Here is a 20114-nt window from a genome sequence, read left to right on the forward strand (position 1 = left end):
TTCCCATAGCAATTCTAATCAAAAAGCAGAAGGAACTCCTGCCCACCTGTACCAGCACTGCTGAAGCCTCAGGGTAGTAAGCAGAGCCTAGGATCCCCCCCAGGCTGACTAAATTTAAGTTACTCCAGTCCTGGAGCACCAGTATAAAGCCCTGCTCTAGAGACCAGTGAGCTGTTACAGCTCTGTACAAACGTCACTGTCTTTAAACTCTGCGGTGGGTTTGGTTTTTAATTTTATGTAACCAGAAGAGAAATGGAAGTAGGATTTTTCAAATTCTAAAGTAATCATGCTTTACTTGTTCGACCTGAAGAGGAGAGAAAAACTTCCCAAACCAACAACAACAACAAAAAAAAACCCCTCCAAAACACAAAGACACACATCAATTCCACCTTCACTTCTGACACCACTTTCCACTTTAGCTCCGGCCGGGAGCACACCGAGGCCAGCCCCAGGTTCAGTGGGAAGCAGCGCGGGGCAGCTCCAGCTCCAGCCGGAGCAACACCACCCTTCCCCAAGCCGTGCTCACTCCCAGCGCCGGGACTGCTCCCTCCCTTGGGCAGCTCTGCCGGCAACCAAACCGGAAAACCAATCCAGCTTAACATAAAGCTGGCACCAGGCAGGAGGAGGAGGAGGAGCACGCCTGGTAATAACAAACAACTCGTAGGGTGGGGACAACTCCTGTTGGCACCACTTCCAGATTAAAGCTACCATGAAACTCCGGCATTGGAGGAAAAGTGGGGCTGCATTTTGCCCTGCTTTTTGTACGTGTCAAGTTGTTAGCGTTGTATTTTGAAAGTAAGTGGAAAAAAAATCTGCAAAAATTATTCCATAAAATACACAATTATATATTCAAAGAGAATATATAATCTTTAGTCAAATGTACAAAAGTGATGGGAAATAGCAACTAAGGAAACTGCTAGTAAAAACTAGAACAGCTAATAAATTGAGTAAGTACTGTGATGTTACATATCAAGAGAGTGAATATAATCAAATGTAAGTAGATAATGTTAAAAACCACAGATATAGTCTTTATTCCTAAGAAATATGAATAAAGGGAGGTCCTGACATTTCATAAGACAAGAATATTCTGTACCCCAGAAAAAAGAAAACAGTTCCACAATGAAATGCAGAATCTGAAACGCAAGTGCAATAATAACGTTGTTGAACTTTGGGATTTCTTTTTCTTTCCTTTTGTTCTCTAATACTGATACAATTTAGCAAACAAAAAATAATTTAAACTGCCACGCCATATTCAATAGTAACCAAATTACCATTTCACAAAGAACTGTAAAGTAAACCAACTAATAAAACTTAGTATGAGAAACAAAAAGAGACCTCTCCTAAACTCAGGAAAGACACAAAAAGATCCTCCTCTGTCAGATATCAGGCATCTACGTATGACAGAGGGAGAAAGGGAAATGGGGAGAGGGAAAGGAGTGCCTCTGAAAAAAAATAACATGGTTGGAAACAAAACACTGGAGTGGAGTGAATCAGTGCTGAGGTGGCATCTTTCTAGAAACCTGGATGGCACGTCTTATTCACAAGTTCAGGCTCATACCAAATTGCCAGACCTGGAATCAAAAAAGAATTTTCTCCCAGCCAGGCTGGCAACAAAACCAGAGCTTTTCGCCTGCATCTGCAAAGTAGGGGATGATTAACCTCTCGAAACCATTTCAGCATATTTCATTTATTCAATATCCCGGTGTTACAAGGGACTCAGTTTCCCCTCCTTAATAGTGCCAGTTACTCCTCTGAAACCTAGCTCGGCTCTTGGCACTTTTTAGAAAAATAATCTGGCTGAAATACAACAGCTTGAGGTCAGACAAGATACCATCTGACTTTAAACTCCAGAGAATTATTAAATCTATACATACCTACAGCAACCAAATTAAAAATGTTTAAAATCAGCTTTGATTAGAATTCATTTTAGGCTCACGAAATGAAGAAACAAGAATGTTTCACTTTCATTTCTGCCAGTTTCTTTTGTTTCCTCTACCTTGCAGACTAGCATTAGAAAATTCTGCATTTGAATTGCAAAGAATCAGAGTAAGGCTTACTTCCAAACAGGGGGAAAAAGAAAACCACCAAAATACTTTCAAGAAGGTATTTCTACCCATTTGCCATTCCACTTCTTCCTCTCAAGTTGTTCCACTGTATTCAACTCCCCCAAAGACATACATTTTGGGTCAGACTTTGAACAGGGCCTCTTCAAAGTTGAAGGCCAAGTTAAACCGTGAGGTCTTGCATTCTGAGTTGCTCTTTTGCAAAGGTTTTTTTTTAATCATTTCATTAGCAGCAGAATTGACTCTACCTGGTTTCCTACACATCCATTTTGTGCTCCTCTGTCACTCTCTATCACAGCCCCTTGGGCAAGCAGGGCAGACGTGCTGGGGCTGGAGGAACATACACCCTGTCTGGTTTGTAGCTACTCCCTACAAGGAAATGGAACTTCCTCCTGCTTCCCCCTCAGCAGAGACCTCTCCTCTGCTGAGGCATAATTGTTCCAGAAAACAGACAGAAACTCAATGATCCTTTGAGATGTTCTAAAATGTGGTCCCAACTGGCTGAAATGTCCAAAAGTAAGGATTGGAGTGTAGAAGGACAACTAATGGGAAAGAGAACAGGCTTGTAAGTTTTGTTTCCCTCGGGAGTACTAGATAAAATATAAACACAGAAAGTACTACAAACATAAGTGTTATCACCCTCTTTCTATAAAGCATTCCCTCCTTTGAGATAGGGAGACTTGTATTTTACCCAAGACCTGCTTTTATCTCTCCCATTAGGATTGTCCTTAAGCTCAAATCTCCCAGCCAGCCTTCCAACAGCAAGTGGGGTGATTAACCTCAGTGCCCCCCTTGCCTCATTACCAATATAGCCCAGCTGAACTTCCTCAACAAAAATAAAAGGAAATTCTGCAAACAAAGGTTACAGCCACAGTCAGGAACAATAGGAAAGGTTGTCTTCTGCACTCTGCTCAGACTGCAGCACAGGTGATGTCTACAGACACCCCTAATGTGCTCAGGAGGGGGTCTTTTCTGACTGTAAACAGCCTTAGGGCCAGTTTTCTGTCTGAGAGCTTCTACAAATCATTCAAGACTCTCCCATGTTCTCTGTCAATAGTTTTTAAAAAATGTCACACATTTATGTTTGGTTTATGATGAACTAGATATAACAGTACAAACTACTACCCATGCTTGATGTTTTTCCAAAGTACTTAAAACTATCAGAGATTACTGGTCACTAAAGTGCCTCAGGCTCCATCAGCACTAAACCCATCGGTATTCTTAGTAACAAACGTAAGTGCTACATAGTGTTTCAGAACTCCCTCTTACTACAGGCTATAGAATTTATCCTAGTAAGTGTAATACCACCAAAATCTACCCAGAAGAAGTCAACACAGCGCACGTAAACTTTAACACACAAATCAAGGGTGCAACAAAACTGGCACTCTGGGCTCAGTGAAGATAGAAAGTTCTGATATTGTATTTACAATGTGGAAGATTGAAAACTTCTAAGGAGTGATCATTAGATAAATAACTGTGTGTGTGTATATATATATATGTAAAAATATATAACACTGTAACAGGATGATATCCAATTTACAAAAGTACTTCTGAATAGATGAAGTAACAGGGAAGGCTTTGGCTGACACAAAACTTAGTAACATACATAGGTGCAAATATCTTACTATTAATTTATGAAGTGAGCAAAATACGCTGGATGGGAGATCCATAAAGGATATGCTTGTTACAGATTACTCTGCATTGACTCACTGTTTTTTCTATGGCACAGTATGACTCACTGAGAAGGTGAGAAAAACGAACGTCACCCAACACCAAGAACTACCACTTTCTGACCCTACTGCTGCTGCGTCCCGTGACAAGCTCGGGAAAGCCATCCTCTCTCAGTCACACCATCTGTGTTACAACAGTTTCCCCTACTTCTCTATTTCATACGGGCTCTTAATGCTTTCATACATTTTGGTTCTGATCCTATGTTTTACTGCAATAGTCCTTTACACCTCAGAATTGACTGCAGCAAACCCTGAAGCCAGAAGAAGGGCAGCACGTGCCCCAAATCTCCCCATATGCTGTACCGTTCATGCTGGGAGCAGAGCAGATACAAGGGAGCTCTAACCTCAAAAACAAACACACACAACATCAGCACAAGCACCCGTGAGGAGACTGGGAAAACACAGTACAGCACTGCACTGGTTTAGAGCCTTTCAGAGGCTTCCAGAGGCCTCAACTGATAACAAAACTGGTTTAAATGTGGCCACACACTGCAACTCAATTTATTCACCTTAATCTTAACCTCCACTTATGCTCAGTGCTTGTGCTAAATGAAAATACAGCAGTATGTATGGTGGCAGAGAAGCTTATCTGGATCTTGTATTTAAGCAACAGTGAGCCTTTCTTCCAAACTGGAATCCTTGAGGAAGGGATTGTCTTTGAACTACTTCATACCAGCTGCAAACCAGTTCACAAACCACAGAGAAAGCAAACAGATCTTCTACCAGTATTCCTTATGCCTATTCACCAGCATCCAGCACTTTCACTACTTAAAGAAACATGCTGAAAACCACGACTTCAGGAAAGCTGTCAAGAACACAGCCACACTCAGTGGACTGAGTCACAGTAGTTTGTAACACAAAACTGATTCCAGACTCCTGTGTGAAGCTTTGCTGACACCAAATACTAAAATCTGAAAGTTACTTCTTGCTGGCAATAGTATTTCATGCATCAACAGAAATGAAAATAAAATCTAAGAACATCTGATAAATTGGGTTTTTTCCAAGAATTTGTTGAAACCTTAGAACCAAAATTACAAACCAAGGATACAGTATGAGTACACATGCATGTGTGTATGCATTTCTGTAAAAATTTTAAAAAAGAGTAAAAATGAAATTAATGTGCATTGGTACAAAATTCAGGTCATCTTTTGTACTTCTAAGTTAAACAATTCATCAAGCAATACACAAAATAGTCTTAATGTGCCAAAAGCACCAGAAATGTTGACTTTTACTGGATTGCTTCCATTGTGCAAATTAGTCCACTAAGCAAATTGCAGGATCCTTATTTCTATGAGTTCTCAGTTCAAGTCAATACCAGTATTGCATTATTTCACTAAGATAGTGACAAAAATAAAGTTAGTTTAGTAGAAATGCTTTGTAAAGTTTAAAAATCCAGGATTACAACTAGAACACAGAATATATTCTCAGACAGTCAAACTGCCTTATGGTATCAACATAAATACAACAATCCAAATCCATTACTCTGACAAGCAGATCCACAAGACAGTTAAGAGGAGCTCCTCAGGAATATCTTGCTTTTAAGTAAAACATCTCCTGCTCCCCTTTCTTTCTCCCCATAGCAGCAATTCCCTTCAGAGGAAGGACCCAATAAACGCCCTGCACAGTGCAGATGTCCCGTGGCATCCCGCAGTTTCTTTACCACTGCAAGCTGAGGTATGAGACAAAAGTCCCAGCTGTCCTCTGTGCAAGAACAGAACACAGGAGGAACTTTCTGATCCCTCTGTGTCTATCTTCTGGGAACATATCCCAATATATGTTCTGGGAAAAGGTAATTTTATCACAAAATTAATTTTATGAAGGTTTTCACTAAAGTCAAGTAGAAAAATGATTAAAAAAAGCTCATTGCAAAATTGGTATTTGTAAAAGAGACCTCTTACTCCTAATATAGCATCTTCTGCCAGGTACTGTAATTAAGTCATAGTTCCATGGCTGGCTTACTTTTCTTGTCACAGAAATAATTATGTCATAACTATCTAGGGTCAGACTATCCAAAAAGCACCTACTGAAACTGGGAGCACAAGTCAAAACTATAAACAACACGTATCCTCTATTTTCAAGCAAATGCAATCACTCCTGAATCCAGGGCACGGTGCTCAGGAAGCCAAGTGACGTGGAGGTGGCATGGATATAAAAAAAAAATTATTAGATCCATACTTAGATACAACTATCTTTTTAATGTACTAATCTCTACCTTAGCCTAAATCCGATTATATTGTTTCTCTGTGTGTTACGAGCTCATCCTCCTTTGATATACCCAGAAACAACCTTAAAAGCCAGGAGGCCTCAGGTAATATGACACATTCAGCCAACTGGCAAATTGCAACATATTGCAAAAGCAGCAAAGTCGTTCAGCTGTATTTGTATACAAAATAAGCCAACAAAAGAGCACAACCACGTCGGCGAAGGGATGCCTGGGTGCCACTCGAGGCAGATCGTAATCCACGGAAAGGAGAACCTCTCACGGCGGAGCGGACACGGCTCTCGAGGGCAGCCCCGCACACGGGGCATTTCCCCGCGGGCCTCGCCGACTGCGGTGGTCTCTCCCCCCGCAATATTTAATTTCACAGGGCGTGCAAACAACAAACCGCACGCACCAGCTCCGGCCCGGATGCGCCCTCGGGGGCGGCCCCGGCCCCCGCTGACCTTGGGGCGGCCCCCGCGTCGCGGACCCCCGGCGCTTCCCCCCGCCCGGGCGCGGGGCCCGAGGCCGCGACGGGCCGTCGAGGCGGGGCAGGGCTGGGGCGGGGGGCGCCGGCGCGGACAGGCCCCCCCGAGCCCGCCTCCCCTCGGGTCGCCGCCCCTGGCCACGGGGAGCTCCCGGGCCCCGGTACCTGTGTGCGGCGCTAGCGGAGCCGGCGCGGCGCCCCCGCCATGCCCGGCTGCGGCTGCTGCAGGCCCCGACGGCAGCGGCTCAGTCCGCCCCGGCCGCCATGTCAGCGGCGCGGTGCATTGTGGGGCGAAGGCGGGCGGGAGCGCCCCGAGGGCGGCGGCGCTGCGGGGCGGCGGCGGCGGCGGGGACCGAGCCGGGCACGGTGCCCGCACCGCCCCGGCCGTGCTGCGGAGCCCCCCGTGCCTCAGAACCTCCCTCTTGCTGAGGGGGTGACGCGCCCCCCTCTCCGTCTCCCCCGGCGTTCAGGGCCTCCCTCCCCCAGTGCCCCAGGCGCACGCAAGAGGGGACAAGGGAATAAGCAGCATGGTTTTTTCCTTAATTACTCCCCAACAGCCATCCTAGGGTTCCCCTTATTTCTCTTCCCAGGCCTCTCCCTACGCATAGAATCAGTAAGATTGGAAGAGCCCGTTAGGATCACCCAGTCCAACCGTGTACCCAGCACTGTCTCTGTATCCCCCACAGCCACTAAACCACAGCACCCAGCGCCAGGTCCAGACGCCTCCTAAACACCTCCGGGGGGGTGACTCCATAGGGCAACCTATTCAATGCCTGACCACTCTTAACAGGGAACAACTTTTTTCTTAGTATCTAATCCGAATCTTCCCCGTCACAGCACGGAACCATTTCCTCTGGTCCTCTCCCTGCAGGCACGGCAGAAAGGACCGGCCCCCTCCTCAGTACACCCTACTGCCAGGAGAGCGATGAGGCATCTGCTCCCCAGGCCCTGGGGAGCAGGTTAGGGCTCGATGGAGCCGGGGCCTTGATCCCTGCTTCCCCAGGGTTTCTCGCTCTCCTCCTGTGCTCGGTGGAGAAGGGAGGGTGTGCTCCGTGGACCCGGAGAAATGACTCCAGGATCCCTGACCTTGGCTATGAAGCTGGCCCCGGCAGCAGCCAGGGACAGTGGCTTGGCCAGCATGTCTACTGGCAGATATGCAGGTCTCGGGGGAGAAGAGCCAGCCTGCCGGCTCTTGGCAGTGCTCGACGGTGACCTAAAGGCACTGGGAAGTGCTTGTCTGAGGCAAATCCCTCTGTGATCCAGTACTACCCCTTTTTGGCAGTGAAATGTCGTGTTGTTGGCACTTCCTAGCCCAGGCTAAGGAGGCCTTTCCAGGAAAATAAGGCACATAAAAGATCAGTGTTGCACTACGAAAGGGGTTCAAAGGAAAGTATTAAAAGTAATATGAATAGTAGTGCTGGAAACACTACCTCAGGGAGACTGTGTAGGTAAACAAAGGTTGCAAAATCTGTAATACAGGATTCTATAAATACTGACAAGACATACTTCTGAATGTATTGTGAAGTCAGCACAATCCTTAGAGGTAACCTGCTTTTTTTTTTGGTTCACTTGAAGTTCACACTTTACAAAACTAGGACTGGGTAGCTCATGGGATGTAGTGCAGAGATTTCACCTTTAGGGACGTGGGCCAGTCCCAGGCAGCAGTGACAGAAACAGCAGTGCTGCCGTAGGGACAGCTGAGGTTAACTGGGTGGTGGTTCCTGCCTATTCCAATCTATTTGACAAAGATTTTTATTAGGTTTAGTAGGCCAAAGAGTAAATTGCAAAAGTAACTAGATTATACTTGCTGCTGGATACAGTCCCCCTAGATCAACATTGAGACATGCTAGTGAGCAAACACACATCAGTTTGCAAACCTGACTGGCATATTTCCTTCAAATAGTTGGATAGACTTTAATATGAACTGGTAGTGAAGTTTGGCTCCGAAAACTTGCACCAGTATAAAGCCAACAGTCTTTGACATAGTCTCTTTCTCTGTGTTCAGGAACAATGCCTCCTTCTTTGCTGATGTTAAAGAATGTTTTATTGTAGGGAGCAGTATAGAAATATGGCACTAAAAGAGGAAGCAGGGTTTTACTGCCAGCTGGCCATTATTTAAAGAATTCCCAATTCAGTGCCAATGATCAAAACTTTCAGATTCTGGGCTCAGTCTGTAGGAGAAAATATGACTCTGAAAGCCACTAAATTTTATCTAGAAATCAGAGATGATAATCATAAAGCTGTAGGAAGTAGATTTTATAAAGTGCCTTTCTAGAGCAAAACTTGATGCCCCATTTTTAGTCCTATACCCAAGCAACTAAAATATTATTCCTCAAAAATGTAAATGTGTATTGTAGATTTCTTTTTAATTTTTGGACAAAAAACCATAACCGCCTTATGCTGATCATCATTGGAATGATTTTTAAAGATTATTTTTAGAATTTACTAGGTTTAAAAATATATTTTAAAATGGATATCCCATATTAAAGCCCTGTTCTCTTTCTCCAGATGTATCTGAAGAAAGTCTAAATCTTCTTAGATAATTTACTTTTCAAATTAGGAGATCATGCTTGACTGTCATTTTGGTCAATACTAAAGCCAGGAAAGCATTCAGGAAAATACTACTTATCTGCAAAGAACTTCACATTCTCATCACAGTGTATCTTTCCTGTAGACAGCATGGCAGAAGATTTTCCATCTATCCATCTATATATTTTAGTAGCATATTACATTATTTCTTGATGTTGGATATCTAGTTAAACTGAAATACATAAAAATGTGAAAAATCTGAAATGCTTAGAAACTATAAGTAAGTTTTTCAACTAGCTATATATGGCTTCTTCCCTTACAGTAATGCCAGTCATGCTTGAATTACCTAAGCAAATTTCATCAAAATGTCAAAAATCTACCAAAACTCATTTTTTTAAAAAAAACCCCAAACACAAAGTGAGATTACAAAATGTAATTTGCTCTTCAAAAGATAAATTTCCAATATGCCTTGGAGCCACTCTTAATTATTTTCTGTAAATCACTGCATTTTGCTTTTCTTTGCCAAGATCTATCAGAATCATAACCATCCATAGCTGACCAGTTTCTTGGTCCAAGAAGAAATCAATGACCATCAAATGCTTTCTATTGTTGTTACTTTGTAAGTACAAATCCTTTTCTTCCAGCAGGCATAGTAGCAAACTGTCCAAATGGCAGTTTTTTGCAGACAGCGCAAGAATGACATCAGTGCACTGAGGCAGCGTTTTGGCTCTGAATGTCTGAGCGCTTTGATACCAAACTTAGTTCCTGATGCTTTATGGCCCTTTCTTGCTTGAAAACCCTCTGGTGGTGTGGTTTCTCTCATCTCACACAGTGAGACCAGTGGTCTGGCCACTCATTCCTCACCAGCCAGGTGCATGCAGAGCTGAATTTCCTGCAGGCCTGCCTGATGTGGCTGTTTTATGTGGCGTGTTGGTGATTCTGGTTTTGCTGACTGTGTGCTGCGACTCTCTTTCGGAGCACTCGCCTCAGTAACCAGTAGCAACCAAGCCACTGCTGTCCTTTGACATTACACCGTAGTTAGTACACACACAAAAAAAAGCCTTTGCAAATCCATCAAAAATCACAACGACAGAGTTAAAGCAGGATCTTTAATAACACCAAGGTCATGGGTTTGATCCCTGTATGGGCTATTCACTTAAGAGTTGGACTCAATGATCCTTGTGGCTGCCTTCCAACCCAGAACATTCTGCGATTCTGTCACTGGCATCCCACAGACTGAGCCAACTAGTGCTTTAAACCCGTAACCATTCAATGCACCACTTCCACCACGAAATGCTCCATTTCAGAGCGTGTGCATCCTCCACGGAGGCATCCCGGTGCGGTGCGGAGCGGGCAGAGCCGCCGAGTGCCGCAAAAGGCCCGTTTGCAGCAGCGAGGCGTTTGCGGCAGCGCGGCCGGGCCGGGGCCGGGCGGGCAGAGGCGCGGCGGCCGTGCAGCATGCTGGACCCGGAGGGCAGTGTGGAGCACCAGCCTGCCTCCTCCTTCCCCAAAGTCCTCCTCATCCCTCTAGCCATGCTCCTCGCAATTGCAGCGCTCCTGCTCTTAGCCTTTTCCGCTACGCGGCAGAAGGAGCCTGATTTTTACACTTTCAAAGTTGTAAACATCAGGGGCAAGCTTGTGTCTCTGGAGAAGTACAGGGGCTCGGTAAGTGCGGCGGGGAGGGCGGCCCCCGCCCGGGCTCACTAACAGGCAGCCCTTGCATGTCCGCGGAGCGAGCGCGGGGGAGAGCGCTCGGGGGCCTCGGTGCACACACGCGTGGGCATCTGGGCAGCTCAGTGTGTGGCTGATGGAACAGCGCGCTGCCCTTTAGCGAACACGTCTGGCTAACATAGGCTCCTCTTCAATAAAGCGTTTGCAGTCTAACCCCCGTGTGTGTCCGCGTCTTCTCCTACTGCAGCCGCCTGTAGACGTGGCAGGCAGGGAATGCTGCCCTCCTGCCGTTCTTGCAGCAGGATGGATTGCTTTGGATTCTGCCTACTCCATTGGAAGTTCAGGAAGTTTGTGTCTTTGTGTAACTTACTTTTGGAGTTTATTTCTGCCTTTTAACTGCATGACTTCGTGTATGTTATTCTTACCTAAATCCCATTCTTTTTTAATGTTCTGCATTAAAAAAAAAGGGATTTGGTCCGTGGCTGATGGAGTTAACAGATTTCACAGTACTTTGTAAAAACATGAGAGACATTACAAGGTATCAGAGTATAGTGAAATTGTAACAACATCATGCAATTTCTCTGTCACTTTTCAGTGTGACAGCAATATGAAGGGCACATAGATACACGTTTTTATGTCTTCTAAATTTTGTTTACATATTACATTAAGGATTTCTAGTCAGAGCTTTCCATACCATTTTAAAACAATATTCTTGACTATAATCTGATTTTATTTCATTTAATTTCATTTTATTTTATTAGTGGTTTGATCATCTAGGAAAGATGGACAGTACCTATGGAAGAGTGAAAAGAGAACTTAGCACACTCATTATACTTAATAATATAAACTCTTATAGCCCCTTTCACAAATTATAGAAGCTAAAATCAACATAAATCCCACAAGTGCCACTCTTAGCACACAAGTGCCACATCTGTGATACAGTCAGGCAGTGCAATAGTTTTCCTGCTCCCCAAAAGGTGGCACCACTTATTGCTTTCACCCTTTTTCTCCAGCTTTGTGTTTCCACCTTCCTTTTTCCCTCTCCTCAGGTGTCTGAGCTCACTGGTCCACAACAGTGGGTCACTAAAACATTGGCAGGAAGACAGAGAAGCTATGTAGGGAGATGCACATTTTCTTGAGCTCAGCAGAAAGAGATACTGGTGGATTTGGACCAAATGAGAGGTCTAAATCCTACCTGGTCAAAGTCCTCATCCCCCTCCATACAGCAGAACTGGTCCTATGCCCACTCAAATATCTGTGTTGGAGAAAAATGTGGAAGCTGTTTAATATTGAGCAATATTTGTGTTTTTTTAATGAGCTCCTTCCAAAGGCTCTGTCAATAAATCCTGTTACTGGGGCATGTTTTGTCTGCACATCATCTGCTAATCTGAATAAGCAAATATGACCTGTAGCTTCTCTATCTCAGGGCCAGAATCCACATGGAAAGAAGTTAAGGGAGAACTCTGAAGAATTCCTTACAGCCACTCTGCAGAGAGCTGGGGGTGTTCATCCCCTCTGGAACAAGCTGCAGAGCGTGGTCTGGAATCTCATGAACAGGCAGGTTCAGGGTGTGTGCTGTATCCCAGTGCTGTGGTTCCAGGCCATCCTCGCGGCACGGCTGGTTTCATAGAGGGGAGCTCTAGAGCTGTACTTGGGAAAGATATTACCACTGATTAATGGTATTCCTTGATCTCTGCTAGGCCATATGGAATAGTTTACTCCAAAAAAGTGACATTCAGCTTCTGTATGGAATAAAAGGTAGATTTGCATTCAGGGATCCTATTAATGTTCAGGCTACCTGCTCTTTGATAATGCATGTGCACAATTTTAAAGCAAATTATGGCAATAAAACACATCCCTTTCTGTCATTATATTGTCAGAATGCAGTATCAAGATAGAAAAAGGTTAATTAAAACTCCCATTTATTTCTTAAAATAGACTTGCTTAAGTCTCCAATTAGATAAGTAATGTTAAGGTGTAGATTTATCATAATATTTTAAAGCTATTAAAAGAAAGCAAATATTATTAAAGTACTACATGAGTGCTGGTGGTATTTTAAGGAAAGTGAGTCACTAGTTCGCTCCTGGAACAATAGTCTGCTAATTGCTAAACCAGCTTTTACCAGCCTTAAGCTTTCTGGCAGATGTAGTGAAGACATTTTCTTCAATTCAGTCACTCAGCTAATTTATTTAAATAACTACTTAATTGGTAGTCAAGAAACTAACTAGGAATTGAAACAATCCAAAGACTTCCAGAGTCTAAAAAAAAAAAAAAATTAATAAAGTCTGCTAATTCTAAAACCACAAGAGCCATGCTAAGTATAAACAATCAGTGCAATTCATGACTGACAGAATCCTTCTTCAATAAGTCATTATTAATATAAACTTGTGTCTGTTCAGATCATTGAAACAGTTCTTTCATAGTAAGAAAAAAAAGACTGATGGATATAATTCACTTTCTATTCGAGTGTATCTTGATACGAACCACAATTACCCTCTGTTATATTGTAAAGAAAGGGAGGACTATTACCACTGAGAAAAGAGTTCCACAAGAGAAATAGATCAAAAAAACTGTCTGGTTCACTGTGTTGTGGAGAAGGCCATCCTTCTATGGTTTTTCCACACTACCATAAACTGTTGACCCATCTACATTAAAAATGAAGGGCAGCGATGAGGTTAGACAAGAATCAAGAGGATCCAAACAAGATTAGTTTTCTGTCTAATCTAATTCAATAATCTTTTCTTTTATGATCTGTGTCTGATATGCTGTAAGAGGCAGTATTCTTACCAAAAATAGTACCTATTTGGGAGTCAGAACTCCCAAACATCAACTGTTCCCTGCTGTGTTTATGCCTATCTTGGTGTAATGATACCAATCTACCACCCAGCTAAGTACAGTGTGCTGGGGTGGAATTAAGCAGTGTCAATGTAGTGCCTTTGGAAATCTTGAGCCATAGGTACTATAATCATGGAAAAGCATTAGGCACTATAACAATTTAAGTATTATTTTTATACTAAATATTCTTATTGAGAGGAGTGCTAGGCACTTTGGACTAGAGCTCACTGCAATCCGAGAATGTGGTGTTACTGAGTGTGGATAAATACCGAGCACAGCCACTGAATTACTGCACAAATATTGCTATTGGTTCCACGAAGGTGACAGCTCAGTGAGTTGGTGCAGTCTGACACTTGTGGCTGGTTCCTCCATCAGTCACACAGAGCCAGTTAAGAATCTCTGGGTCTAAAAACCCAAGCATCTACTGTCTCTGCTGACAGGTCCACAAAGGGTTACTTGAAGCTGAGACAGATTCCTAAATCTGTCCCGGGATTTTTCCCTAAAGAAGGCACGCTGGTGTAAATATGAAGTAAAGCAAGAAGAGTTTTTTGCAGTGTTAAATAAATGAGTTCACTACTAGAATGCATGGTTTTCTAAGCAAAGGCAAGGAAAGGATTAAGTATTAAAGTATTAAGAGGTCAGACAACAGCTGATAAAGAATTCAGCTGAAGTGAAATCATTTTTGTGAGGTTCACTGAACTGTTTGCACTGCACACTAGGTGGTGTGCTTGACTTGCACTCCTAAAGTCAGGCATATTGAACTTAAATTAAGTCGTTAACAGCTGTAAGAAGTCAAAGTACAGCCTCTACATGAGAGCAAAAAGAGTGACTTTTATTAATATTTATTAAAAATAAAACACAGACCCAAAAAAATCACCACTTTAAATCACTTCTAATACCAGACACTTGAAAGATAACTCAGTAAAGATTTTTAAAGAATAATTTTAAACATTCATTGAGAAATACTATAGATCATGCAAGTTTTCGTTATATGTGTTGTACATTTAAGAGGTTTGCACTATTAAGTTACGGAGTTCAGGAATGGAGAATTCAGTTACAGGGAATGCATTTTTCTAAGGAAAAAAGAGAAGCATAATGTGTCTGCCATCCCAAGAAATGCTGCGTGTAGTTTCCATCTGTTTCAGAGGAATATGTTTGGAAGTTTGCACTATTTGCAGTGTGAGCTCTCAAGCCTTTCACCACCATGCCAAGTAATTACTGATTTTAAACAGCTGTAAATGAAAATAGTTGTTTCTTTTTGAGTGAATCCTTTCAAGCCCTCTTTTTACTTAAAATCAAGTAAAAGTTATAAAAGCTTGATTGTATTCACTGGCAATTCATCTTTCATATCTGTTTTAATATGAACACAATGCTTACAAAACCTTATTTCCCCCAAACCTGCAGTGATAAATTCTTACATTACCATTCTGCTTGAGATAAAGAACCAATAGAGATGAATTCAGTAAGGCAGATGAATACTTCTGCATCATGAATATTCCGAGGCTTAAAATATATTTTTAAAAGCTTCTAAAGTTTCATATGAAAGAACTACATATGACTTCAGCTCTTAGGAGTACAATTTATCTTTATTTCAAACTAAACTACAGTTATCACTATGTTTGGTAAATCAGATTATTTGATAAGAACAGAACTGCCAATAGTTATTTTTTATGTCCAACATATAAATTCTACTTCAAATGCTGAGAGTCTGCAACAGGAATGCATCATAAAATTATTACCTCTTCTCTGAAAAAAAAAATAAAATCTAATTATATGTCATAATTTTGGGTGTTTTAGGAGACTGAATTTAAAATTTCAGGCAGAGCTTGTAAGTGTTGTCTGAATGAAAGGGATGATTCAGAGCTGAGATGGCTGCAGGTCATATTTCATATACAAGTGCACAGGGGTTGCTTAGATTGCATCCTGTTGACACACTACACTACAAAGAAGATTACACTAGCTTCTGCTTGGTAAGATTACCTGTCTTCCAGGGAAAACAGTGTCACTCCAAATCCACTTTAAATTCAATAGCTGGACTTTGATGATCCTTGTGGGTCCTTCCAGCTCAGGATATTCTATGATTCTATGATGGCCGTACAGCTATACAAAGTAGAAAATACACAGAGTAAGTGTTAATGTTTAATGTAAGAAATTACAAACACCAACATCCCCATTGCTTTTTTTTAACTTATTCCTACTCCTTTTACTTATTTCATCTTATGATCCCATACCTTACCCAGGTATGTACTTTCACATGCCAGTTTGTTTCCTGGCTTTAAAAACATGATGCACATGTAGCCGTTTATTTTTTGCTAAATGTAATGTATTTGACACACCCTATTTCCTTAAATACTTTTGTAAAAAACTGTTGGAATGGACTCAATTTATGTAGAATGAGCAGCAACTTACACAAAATTAATGAGAATAATAAAACTATAATTCTAAAAATAAATTCTAAAAGTTATTTAAGGATAAAATATCTCAAAAACCAATGAAAAATTCTTCAATGCTTTGAGAAACTGTAATATATGTTAGTTCAGAGTTAGGTCACTTTATTTTCCCAACAAATTCTGTTATTCCTGTCTGTGACAGCTTCCTCCCAGCTGGATCTGTGCTGGCAGATCCTGGTGCTAGTATCTGAGTGACACAATGCACACAGCATTGAACATGAGCCACTGCAGGAATGACTTCAAAGGATAGTGGGCAGCCTTCACCTCTTGGAATCACTAATTGAGGCAGTAAACCTTTCAGCAAAAACTGTTGTCATTTTGTCACAACTGAGTAGATTTACTCTAGAAGTGATGGGAAATTTTACAGCCCACACTGCACAGAACAACCCCCAATCCTATAATTGCTTCTATTAACTTCCAGGTCAAGACATCTACACTAGCAGTGATAAATGGATCAGCCAGTTCAGTATGGGCACCAAATTCTGTGCAAGAAAAGATGCTGCAGAACAGATGCTTCACAATAGATAAATAAACAACAAAAAATACATTGATTTACAAGTTTCTTTCATTTAACTTAGTATATCTTAGCTGGATGGTCACTTCTTAAATATCTTTAAAAATTGTCCAAAAGGCAGAATGGAGAAATACATATTCTCTGTAAACTGAAAATTAAGATTGCTTAGCAGTTGATTGATTATCTTAATGCTTGCCAAAGAGGAATATATAAAAGAAATATTAAATGTTCCTTTTGTGAATAGAACTCAATGTAGTTTCAAATATGTGTTCAGCCACAGTTCCCTCGACATTCTTTCTTTTTTTAAAATAATCTTCATTCCAGTCTACCTGTTGGAAAACTGACATGTGCAGCACATTTTAAAATGTGCTCTCTTGTTCTTCAGGTGTCTCTAGTTGTCAACGTTGCAAGTGAATGTGGGTACACAGACAGCCACTACAAGGCCTTACAGCAGCTGCAGAGAGACCTGGGCCCGTACCATTTCAATGTGCTGGCATTCCCCTGCAATCAGTTTGGGCAGCAAGAACCAGACACTAACAAAGAAATTGAGAGCTTTGCACGAAAGACTTACGGTGCCTCCTTCCCCATGTTCAGCAAAATCACTGTCAGTGGAGCTGGTGCAATTCCTGCCTTCAAGTACTTAATTGGTGAGTAACCTGGAACACTGGAGGGTTGTTTCTCCAGCATAGAATTCCTCTGACACAAAATACCATCTAACAGAAAAAAGAGATCTATGATTGAGTTCACAGAGTTGTCAGGCTCAAGGAGGTCAGAAGTCATGTAGTCCCTCCTCCTGCACAAGGCAGGATTTCTCTTTGTTGCCTTTGTCTTACCTTCCAAAAAGATCTCCAGAGATGAAGACACATCAGTAGCAGATGTCTTGTAAAAGCTGGTTCAATAAACCTCTACATGGAACACAGGCCTTGAAATACTCTCCTCTACGCATACAAACCCCCTGACCTTTTTCCACTTACAGCCTCGTAAGTGCTCCTCCTGTGACATGAGTGCTGTAGGTTGGATTTATAAGACTCATCTCTAGAGCTGTAGGATAAGTGGAAGCAAAGCACCTCACAATTTACTTCAACAATCAAAAAGTGAAACCAGGCACTAGACGATGTCCTTGAATACTCCCTTCCTCCTTCCTCCCCAAGCACTGGAACAGCCCTACTGTACAGTTCCTCCAGTTCCAATCTGCCTTATGGCCAGCACTGAGACCAGAAGAGGTTTTGCTGGTTCTTACCAGCCAGCTGACAAGATACACTGTAAGGCAGGATATTCCCTATCAAGGCACTACTTTTCTTGCACTGAACAAATGCTTTGAATACCATTTAAATGCTAAATTAAAATGTCAGTCTTAACCCAATCTGAAGGAAATGTCTTTCAGCAATGAAATATAGTAAAGCCCAATGTGAGACAGTATCACCTGAGCTGCATTCTGCAAGGACCATATCCCTGCTGCTTCTCTCCAGCACCACAGTGTTCTCCCATATACCACTGAATTTAAAGGAGTGTGGATATTATTTCTGGCTATCTCAAGCTCACCTCCTTCCAGGTGTCTGTAATGGATCATTCTGCTAACAAAACTACCCTGTAATCCTCTTCACATCCTTTAATCTCTGTTTTGCCCAGGAGAATTGTTCCTGCAGACATGTCCCAGGAAATTTGCAAAACTTCTGTTTCCCCACTGGCCTGCCTGCAGAGGGAGGCTGCTGGAGGCTGGGTCTTTATTCAGCACCATGACAACACAGTTGAAAGTATAGGTCTGGCTGTGTCTTGATGATACTTTGAAATAACTTCTGATTCCTTAGGAGGTTTGCCCAGTGTAAAATCAGTGGGAAAAAAGGTGCTAATTTGTCTGCAGCATCTGTACTTGTGCTTTTAGTGGGATGAGGTTCATGGCCTAATTGAAAGTCCTGGAAATTTTGTTAGTCACATAGCAGAATAGCAAAGGGTAAGAGTGTGGCTCACGTAAAAGAGAATGTGACCAGGAAGGGGAAAACTAGGAGATGAGAATTAGGTTTCCACCCGGAATGATTACTTTGTTATTTCTTCTGGATAAGCAAGTAGTCAGTCCTGGTACAGCTATATTGTTATGCCAAATTCAATTTTCCTATCAGTGTTCAGCTGTGTCAGGTATATCTGTATAGCACAGCCACACATACATATCCCCTCACACACTTCAGCACTGATTGTTGTGCTTTCTCCGAGCTCAAGCTTCCCTGTTTCCATTAGTCTCCAAGGGACTACTGCCTAGTTAAAGCTGTCTGTCAGAAAATTAATCTTATTCAGTCTGAACTTCCTCTTAATTTTACATTCCTTCTTCCTCTGAGAGGTTAATCATCAAATTGACAAGAACAAATGTCAGGAATTGGCGAACGTGTTTTTCTAATATATAACTTTTTTTCCCCCCCTGTAGATTCTACAGGAGAAGAACCAACTTGGAACTTCTGGAAATACCTGGTGGACCCCAATGGGAAAGTAGTAAAGGCCTGGGACTCCACTGTCTCTGTTGAAGAAATAAGACCCCATGTTACAGAACTTGTAAGGAAAATCATCCTAAAGAAGAAAGATGAATTATGACTTTCATCATAAAAATCCCAGCATGCCAATTGCATCTTCACTGAGAATCAGGGCTGGACTTTTTCTTTTCACATTCCAAAAGAGAGGACATGGGGAAAGGAAATTATGACCAATTGAATCTGTATTCACCATCCTAAGAATGTAGAAAACAGCAAGTTAGCACAGCCAAAGTAATTTAATATTTTTCTCCAACTGAATTCAGTTCAAGTTTTCTAGAAAAGGAGAAATCTTCAGCAATTGTTTCTTCCCCAATTTAATTATTAGTTGTTGGTAACACTATAGGAAATCAGTTCATGTAGGAAGAAAGATCAGAATAATGAGAATGTCATAGCTGGGATCTCCCTGATATCTACAAATCTGTTGTCATATTTTGATTGCAAACTGAATAAAATAAAGAGCAAAAAGGGCATGATTGACTTAAGGCATGTGCTAGGAAGAGGGCCAAAACAGATACCTTCAGACTAGGCAGAATTTGCATGTTCCAATTACCACAGCCAAACACAGCTAATTTCATGTGTCTAGAAAGTTTAGAAGGGCACAGGGAAAACACATCTATAAAGCTTAAATGAAAGAAATATGAAGACAAAGTCTCTGTAAAAATTCTCCAGAAGCTATGAGAAGAATTTCTGCATTTTTTCGCCAAGTAAAGATTATCAGATGATATTTAAATAGTCATTTGAATATCTGTAAGACCAGAGCCTACATGAAATGGCTATTTCTTTCTTCTATTAGCATGTTACCTTAGAATTACTCTCACCTCATAAAACTGATGTTAAATTTATTTTCCATTTTATAACACTATCCAATTTTGCTGCATGTACAGACAAACATCAATCAAAAATATTTTTTCCATGGAAATAATTTTGCAAATATTTAATTCTTGCATAATGTTATGTAGTTTAATACCACATTAGTGTTACAAATGCTTAATGGCACCTTTTTCAACTCCAGCAGTCGGGAATCTGCTCAGACTTCAGAAGTCCCTAGCTCATGCTAAAATAACACTGACATTTGCAGCTTCATTGTTCCTTGACAGAAACCCTTTGAAAATCTTG

General features: G+C 41.8%; 2 protein-coding genes across 3 annotated transcripts in view; one reads left to right on the forward strand and one right to left on the reverse strand.

Annotated features, from left to right (window-relative positions):
- TUT4 (terminal uridylyl transferase 4) overlaps positions 1–6758 on the reverse strand; it is a 44335-nt gene extending 37577 nt beyond the window's left edge. For both annotated transcript variants that reach the window (XM_082287379.1, XM_082287380.1), the window contains exon 1: positions 6646–6758. The gene's annotated coding sequence lies outside the window, so the exon portion shown is untranslated. The remainder of the gene's footprint in view (positions 1–6645) is intronic.
- A 3709-nt stretch (positions 6759–10467) lies between these two features.
- On the forward strand, positions 10468–19349 carry GPX7 (glutathione peroxidase 7; the record flags this gene model as incomplete). The annotated part of the gene is made up of 3 exons (XM_082287590.1): positions 10468–10674; positions 16865–17126; positions 18896–19349. The coding sequence occupies 3 exons, from the start codon at positions 10468–10470 to the stop codon at positions 19057–19059; spliced, it is 633 nt and encodes a 210-aa protein (XP_082143716.1). The 3' UTR covers positions 19060–19349.
- Between the last annotated feature and the right edge of the window lie 765 nt (positions 19350–20114).

Source organism: Coloeus monedula (genome assembly GCF_965178545.1).
Source record: "Coloeus monedula genome assembly, chromosome: 9".
Taxonomy (NCBI): Eukaryota; Metazoa; Chordata; class Aves; order Passeriformes; family Corvidae; genus Coloeus; species Coloeus monedula.